At 52.2% G+C, this 7,756-nt stretch overlaps 1 protein-coding gene across 1 annotated transcript; it reads right to left on the reverse strand.

The window, feature by feature from the left end:
• Window positions 1–208: 208 nt before the first annotated feature.
• LOC138116874 (C-signal-like) lies at window positions 209–6,032 on the reverse strand. The gene is made up of 6 exons (XM_069026671.1): window positions 5,874–6,032; window positions 5,334–5,385; window positions 1,693–1,880; window positions 1,187–1,345; window positions 778–888; window positions 209–458 (listed from the first exon to the last, which is right to left on the reverse strand). The coding sequence occupies exons 1-6, from the start codon at window positions 6,015–6,017 to the stop codon at window positions 345–347; spliced, it is 768 nt and encodes a 255-aa protein (XP_068882772.1). The 5' UTR covers window positions 6,018–6,032; the 3' UTR covers window positions 209–344.
• Between the last annotated feature and the right edge of the window lie 1,724 nt (window positions 6,033–7,756).

Raw genomic sequence — 7,756 nt, forward strand, 5'->3', positions numbered from 1 at the left:
CCTCTCCCCTCAGCTGGGGGATGGCTGGTCACAGGTGGGACAGAGGGACACACAGCACTCGGGCAGAGCACAGGGATCCTGCCCCAGGCTTGGATGGGAGGTTTGAGACTGGGTGTGGAGATGGAGCAGAGAGGCATCAGCTGCCAGAGTTTACAGAGATGGGGGGCACAGGGGGACCACGGGGGCACATGTGGGGTAGGGGAGGAGAGAGAGGCTATTTCCCAAGCCAATTCCCTCTCTTCAGCAGTGTGGGAAGGGCTGAGGGTGAGTGGGGTGACCATGCAGAGTGGTGAGCCAACGAGCAGAGGCTGCAGCATGGGCAAGAGGCGCCGTCCATCTGTCCATCACCAGGGCACGCTGTTCCCTTCCCAGTCGAGGAAGGCTCCAGAGGTGTCCTGTGAGAGGCTGGCCAGCACGGTCAGGATGCCCCTCACGCTGTGCTCCACTGTCAGCGGTGCCTGCAGAAAAAGACAATGGGCTGTCACAGAGAGCAGCCCTTGGGGAGGTGCATGCCCAGGAGCAGCACCCATGGTGCTCACGGGGATATTTTCCCTTACTGCCACACCTCTGTTCTCCAGGCTGGGTTGGGGAGACAGGGCTGGCTATCCCATGTACTCAGAATGTTGCAGCTTGCTGCCTGCTCCCTGCCTGCTCTGCCTCAGGAGATGGTCCTGGCAGCCCACAGCATCACACAACATCCCCCAAGTGCCCCTGCCCTCCCCAAGACATGGGGATACAGTGGGGGTCCTGCCGACCCTCCTCTGCATAGCCCAGTACCTTCTCTGTGCCCATGTCAGTCTTCACCCAGCCAGGATGGATGGCCACACACAAGATCCCCTTGTCCTGAAGCTCCACAGCCAAGCACCTCGTCACCATGTTCTGGGCAGCCTGGAAGAGGCACAGCCCTGCCAGCACAACCCGGGGAGTGGGTGGGCAGGAGAGGGGACATTTCCCAGCCACAAAATGGCTGTGGAGGTGGGAAATGGGACTTGGTCCTGGGACAAACCATCAGTATGATCTGCCAGAAGGGCTCGGTCCCGGCTGCTGCTGTCCTGGTCTCTGTGCTTCTGCCTGGGAGAACCAGGCAGGGGTGGGTGGCTGGGGCAGGGGGTGTCCCATGGGCTCCCTCCCCTCCATGGGCACCATGCCTGGCACAGCATCCTCAACACCTCCCCTGGCACCTCACCTTGCTGGCCCGGTACGGGTACATGGGGGCCTCTGGCAGCCCGAGGCACAGCCCGATGGAGCCCAGTTTGCTGGAGATGTTGATGACAGCGGCCCTGCTGCAGCTCAGACCCTCCTTCCCCACGCCCTTCGCTGCCTGCTCCAGGAGTGGCAGAAATTCCTGATGCAAAGACACCAACACTCCATTAACATCTGACAGACCCCCTACTTGAGGACCATCCTGGAGGACTCTGTCACAGACTGTGGACAAGCAGCTAGACAGACACTCCTGGCAGAAGCTCAGGGGATGGGGAAGATGCGCCAAGGAGGGGCCTTTCCCCTCCCTGGGGAAGAAGCGAGCCTGGTGCAGGCAGGAGCTGCAGGTGGGGAAGACAAAGCACAGGGGATGCTGGGCTGGGCTAAACTGCTGAGCTCCTCTGGGTGGGCATGGGAGATCCATGGAGGTGACACTATTCCCACTGGGGAACATCTTCCCAAGCAGGAGAAACCCAAAAGGTCCAGAAATACCTTGACAACCTGGAGTGGCCCAACCACATTGGTGGCAAACATGTCGAGCATCTCCTGCGAGTCCAGGGAGTGCAGTGTGGCGTGGGAGCTGATGCCTGCATTGTTGATGAGCAGGTTCAAGCCCTGGTCCTTCAGATGAGACCCCACAGCTTGCATGGCCCCTTGGATGCTGGGCAAATTCACTGTGTCTGCCAGAGAAAAAGCGAAGTGGAGGATAGCTCTGATGGGTCACACAGCACCCATTGGAAATTGTCCTGTGGCTGGAATCAGCATTTCTTATCCAGAAAGGATGCAGCAGGTTTAGCAGATTAAGCACATTGGAATGAGCAGCAGTTTGTCCTCACCTCTTGGTTTTGCAGCCTCAGCCAAATTAAACCTTAATTCAACTCATTTTGGGTCGTGTGGGGGCTCCTGGTAGGAAAAACTGGTCTGTATTTGCTTTCTGTATTCAAGAAATTTATGATTGTACAAGGGATGCTTGGTCCTTGCACATTGAGAGTCTCAGGTTTATTTCCACAGGGAACCAACACAGATGGGCACATTTTAAGGACAGATACTGTCTTTGGGGAAAAAAATCAAACTCTGTCAAGTCCTCCTGTACTGCACAGCAGCTACAGGGGCTGTTAACATAGAGGAGGGACATTCATTTTATTAGATTACACAAAGATCCTTTCTGGTTTATACTGTTCTGACTGAAAATTTCAAGTTATCTTTGCCTCTTTAAACACTTTGTGCTTAAAGCACAACTTCCCATAGTTTTGCAGTCATTTGTATGCAAAAATTTGTCCCTTTTTCTTCTGTTTAAATTTATTTTCTTCATGCTGTTACCCACAAGGTTTTGGAGCTGACAGATGAGCTGACGTGAGTACAAGTAATCACAGATTTGGGATGTAACCTGCAGCATTTGGTTGCAGGCTCTGAGTCTGAACTTCCCCATCCCTACTGTCCAAGTTGTGGGGACAACCCCTCTCAAGCAACAAGACACAACTGAAATTGGGCTAACAGGGATAAGCATCCCCAGTGCCTTCCTCTTCGCTTAAATATTGGTATAGCTTTTGAAATTCTGCCATGCTTTAGCTGCAGGATTTTTCTGACTTAGGCAATAAAAGTGGTATTTTTTTAAGTTTGTATCCAGCTGTCAGGGTTGCTTGTTAGGATTTACATCCTCTATTGGATGCTCACCAACTGAAGTGGCCATAGTTTGTTTAAAAGGGTCATCTAAATACATTCAGGATGTGAAATGGGCTGTTTAGGTCAACATTAAACTTTATATATTGCCTTTCAATACCTCAGGTATACCACAGAGCCCTTAAAACCATGAATATTCACGTGTATGGACAGGTTGGAGTGTGCCCTTGTTCCCATGCACATTTCTCTGCCTGTTTTTTGCAGATGCCAATGTGATGAGCCTGCTGGGAGTGGGGGACTGCAGGGCTAGATTCCTTTTCTGCAACACTTTGGCCCCTGAGCTGAGTTTCTGTTCTTATGCTTAGGCAAGAGTGACTTAGCAAAGGTTTCCAAGGCTGAAGATTTATTTCTTGGAATACTCTGTACACTGATGGGCAGCAGAAGAATCCTTTGTCCTGGCATTTTTAACTAGCCTGATGTCTTTATGGTGGTAAGCAAGTATGTGAGTGGCATTGGACTTGTTGCTACCTTGCGCTGTGCAGCACAGACCTTTGTAGAGCTGTCCTGAAAATATTTGAGGGGAATACCATGGGATAATCTGCTGTGGGGCTGCTGTGAAGGGAAGGAGCCTTGGGATTCGAGAAGATCTTGCATGTCCAGCTGCAGGACAAATTACAGAGTACTTTGGAGTTACTTCTCTTTGGATAATGACGGGATGAAGTTCAAGGTTCTGTCACTCCACCACATGTGACTGATCTTTTGGTCACCTGGTGAATGATTAACTGCTCTTTTTGGATTAGCTAAGTCATTGCTCCAAGGCATGTGGGACCAGCACATTTTTAGTTCTTAGCCCCTAAATTTGCTGAAATAACAAACTCTTGTCTCCCTGGAAGAAATAAGGATGGGAAAGAAAGAGAACGAAAAGAAGTGACAGATCTGACATATTTTTGAGGGTTTTTTTAAGCTTTCCTTTCTGAAAAATCCATGCCTGTTACTTGTTTGAAGACAACCCTTCCCTAAAATAGAGCAAGAGCGCTTGAAGCAGCTTCTCTTTTTAAAAAATGCCTTCTTGCTGTTGATATTTCAGAACTTTTAAGCTTACTTTGGGACTTTATTGATAGTCTGGGGCTTGGAGTGTATGTTTTTAGTAAAGATTGTTAATGTAGTGGCGAGACCCTTGAGATGTCCCTTTTATGTTGGCCATGCTCTTCCCATCAGGTACTGCCAGTTGGGACTCACAGCTCATTTACTTTTTATTACAGAGAAGGTGTTTTACTTTAATAATCTACTTAATAGCAAAAGAGAGATTGCTGCCTCTTTGTACTAAAGCCTGAATTCAAGAATGTCTTATTTTCTAAGAAATGTTAAAAAATCTGAATTTGAACTGAAGTTACTTGAACTTTTCAGGTGTTTTTAAACAAATAAATAGGTAGGTAGGTACTGATATGGCATAGCCTTGATTCAGTTTTCTTATTATTGGCTCCAATGAAATAAAAGTATTTAGAAGCTCTGGCTGCTTCCCACCTCACTTATTAGAGCCATGGCAATTCTGATGCAGGCACTTTCCCAAAACATTTCTTTTGGATTTGGATGTTCTTTTAACTCTTCATTAACAAAAGCAGCTGTGAGCAGCCCCCACTCTCTCAGACACAGGGGAACACAGGAAACCTCTGCCTCCTTGAGACATACCATCAGCCTGGTGCTCCTTATCTCCCCACTCTTCACCCAACACTCTCCTCCCCAGCGAGACCCTGTCCCTGTCCAGCACTCTGGAAGCTTCTTTCCTGTAAATACCCCAGTGTTGCTAACTCCAAATGCCAGCCTGGCTGTTCTCCCTTTTTTCCCCCAAGGTCCTATGCTCTCTAGGTCCATTTGCTGCCTTGTGCTTCTTCCAAATGCGGCTGAAAAGGGTCACTGAGTTTGGCCCACCTCCACGGAAGCAGGGAATGGACAAGAGGACATCTCCCCAGTCCAGGCTGTGGACATCCCGTGCCTCTGGGTCAGAGTATCAGCTTGGGATACCAGGCTGGTCAGATTTCTCATGTGTGTTATTTTTAGCTATTTTTTTTCTCTCTCCCTTTTTTACCTGAAAGAAATGCTGACCATGGCCACCTCCAAGCAGATCCCAAACCAACCCTCCTACTTAGGAACCATTCAGGAGGTTACTGTGCTCTGCCTTGCTTCACTTTGTGAACCCATGCGTCCCAGCCCAAAACCTGGGAACTATATTTGGCATCTTTGGGAAGAGATGTCATGCCTTTCCTATGAAACATGCTCAGCTGAGGTGTCCGGACCCACCTCTACCTCCTCTGAAGCCAGTTTGACTGCTCCAGCCAGAGCACAGCTTAATTTGGGGGGAAAGGCTTGCTCAGGTGTGCATGGATCCCTCCCCATGGATCCCTCCCCACCTGGCAGGGCTAGAGCTTCCTGGAAAAGCTGCCCTTGGTCCCACCTGCGAAGTCAGCAGAGAGTTGGAAGCAATGTTAGGTGCTAGGAGAAAGGTTGCTCCATACCTAGCTGGACCAGTTTGATGCTGGCGTGCTGGGCAGCTAATTCTTGCAGGGCCTGGAAATAAAGTGATGGAGCAAGGGAGGAGGTTAGAAACCACCAGCACCTGGTGGCCAGGTGTCCCACTCCTGCTCCCAGGTCACCGAGCCAGGGTGGCTTTGCTTTCTTTGGGGAAAGTGCACAGGGCTCTTCCCAGCAGATGGAGTAGGGCAGCAACCTCACAGCTGGCAGGAGAATGATGCTGCTGGGCTTAGGAACTGCCCCCCATCCTGAGTGATCCCAGCATAGAAAAGGGGTTGGCTGGCCATTGGCACAACCAGGAGCAAGTGCTGAAGACATGTCTGCCTCTCCAGCCACATCCCACCCGCCTACATTGGGTGCTGCCTTATCCAGGGGGCTGGGGAAGTTATGAGACCCCCGAAGCACTCCTGCCCCCACTGCTGGGCTACCCAGCCAGGGCAGCAAAGCCAGCAGGGCTGCGGGGACTGCAGATCCCCACTGCCCACCTGGCTCAGCACCATCCCATTCCCTGTGCCCGCACTGACCTTCCCTCTTGGACCCTTGGGGTCGCGGCAGGTGGCAAAGATGTGCTGGGGGGGCCAGGGGCTAGCAGCGAGCTGCCGCACAAGCTCCAGTCCGATGCCACGGTTGGACCCTGTCACCAGGACGCTCCGAGCCAGCGCAGCCATGTCCGCAGCCTCCGCGCCGGGCGGTGACACATGGCAGGATTACCGCCTGCTTGGCGTGAAGAGGAGCCAGGCACAGCCCAGGGTGTGGCTCTGGGCACCCACGGGGATGGGGACTGTGCCAGCACCTGGCCCCTCGCCTGCCCCAAAGAGAGCCAGGGTCCCAAGAGGACCAAGGGCTCCTTGACATTTGGCACATGGGGCTGCGTGTCATCTGCATTGCTCAGATTCCCACCACAGTGCGCCTCTAAAGCTCCAGCTCCCAGAGTCTCTGTAACAGCAGAAGGGTCCACCTCTTCCACAGGCTTGGAAGAGCACTACCAAGAAAAGGAGAACAGGTTCAAATCTGGCTGTGGCCGGCAATCTCCCAGTTTGGGGGGTGAGTTTGGGATGGTTGAATTAGGGGATGCTAATCCAAAGCCCAGCCTGGGAATCACAGGGAGTGCCACTTGTATGCTGCAAGTTCCACTCCTGCCAACACTTCCCCCCAGAGCATCCAGGAGCCAGCAGAAAAGGACCCCCCACTCCCTTGTAGCCTCGACCCCCCACTGCTGGGGCTTCAAGCTCACATCCATCACCTTCCTCCTTGCTGGAGGACAATGCTGGATGCTTATAAACCCAAGAAGTGCCTGTAAAGCCAAAGCTCCTGCAACTCAGGCCAGCCTGGGGCCATGGAATTTTAGGATGCAGAAGTGTTAAAAGAAGCAAAGAGCTGCCATGTAAAAAGCCTCAGCTGAAACAGAAGAACTGGGGCAACAGGGAAGGAAGAAAGAAGAGGGAAGTAGTGGGGGTGGGTCCATCCCATCTGGATGTGCCCAGTGGGACATACCTGTTGCTCAGTCTGGCAGGGGGGAGAGAAGTCTCTATTCCCCAAGTAGCTGAGTGGTTCCACGTTTGGCAATCACCAAAGAAACACTTGGGAGATGGTGAAGGGTGACCATGTTCAGAAGATGAGCTTTTAGGTGACACAGAGCATGATGGGGAGGAAGCAGTGATGTTTCCTTCCATGGTGGTGGACAGACTATGGCCCCCATGAGAGGTAAGTGTGCTGGGCGTGGATTTGGATGGTGTTGGAGTCGGACCTGCTTGACGTTCTTGCAGGTGTAATCACCTGCACAAACAATTGCACTGCACAGACTTGCCTACTCTGCCAGCAGCATCCAGAGCAGAGCTCCCATTAGGAACCCATAAGACTGGAGTTTCCTCTTTTCCTTCCAGGCTCCTCGGGAAGGAAACAACAGAAACAAGCAAAGAGGGCAGCAGGACCAGGAATGGCCACAGGCCAGTGCCAAGCAAGGGAGTGACCTTCGGAAAGGGCTGACTGATGTTGGCCAAGGACAGCAGCACAGGCACGCTCATGGCTCTGGAATCACATCCCAGGGCCAGAAAGGGTGCATCAGGGAAGGAGATGAGACCAGGCTATGAGATCCCAGTGCTACAGAGGCACCTGTGAACCATCCAGGTTAGAGAGGAACTGAGAGGACTCTACTCCAAGTCCTGTCAGGAGGAGCAGGGTCAGCAATGACTTCGGAGCAGCTTGCCCAGGGTTTGAACCTGACCTCAAAACCCTCCAGGGACCCTGCAGACTTCCCAGGCCCTGTTTCAATGCTTGACTGTGCTCAGAGTGATTTTTTGTTTGTCAGAGTGGCGCCTCCCCTGCGTACATGCTGTACCCCTTGGCCTGGGTCCACAAGTCCCTCTCCGCGAGCTCCATGACCGGAGCTATGCAGTGACCCCTCCTG

Source organism: Aphelocoma coerulescens, chromosome 11, assembly GCF_041296385.1.
Source record: "Aphelocoma coerulescens isolate FSJ_1873_10779 chromosome 11, UR_Acoe_1.0, whole genome shotgun sequence".
NCBI lineage: Eukaryota > Metazoa > Chordata > Aves > Passeriformes > Corvidae > Aphelocoma > Aphelocoma coerulescens.

Bases quoted from the DNA above. Each gene is read 5' to 3' on its own strand.
- LOC138116874 (XM_069026671.1), bottom strand. From the start codon at position 6,017: ATGGCTGCGCTGGCTCGGAGCGTCCTGGTGACAGGGTCCAACCGTGGC. The intron at 1,346-1,692 runs GTATTTCTGGAC...TCTTTGCATCAG, and splicing joins GGCCACTCCAGGTTGTCAAG to GAATTTCTGCCACTCCTGGA. The intron at 889-1,186 runs GTGAGGTGCCAG...TGCCTCTTCCAG, and splicing joins ACCCGTACCGGGCCAGCAAG to GCTGCCCAGAACATGGTGAC.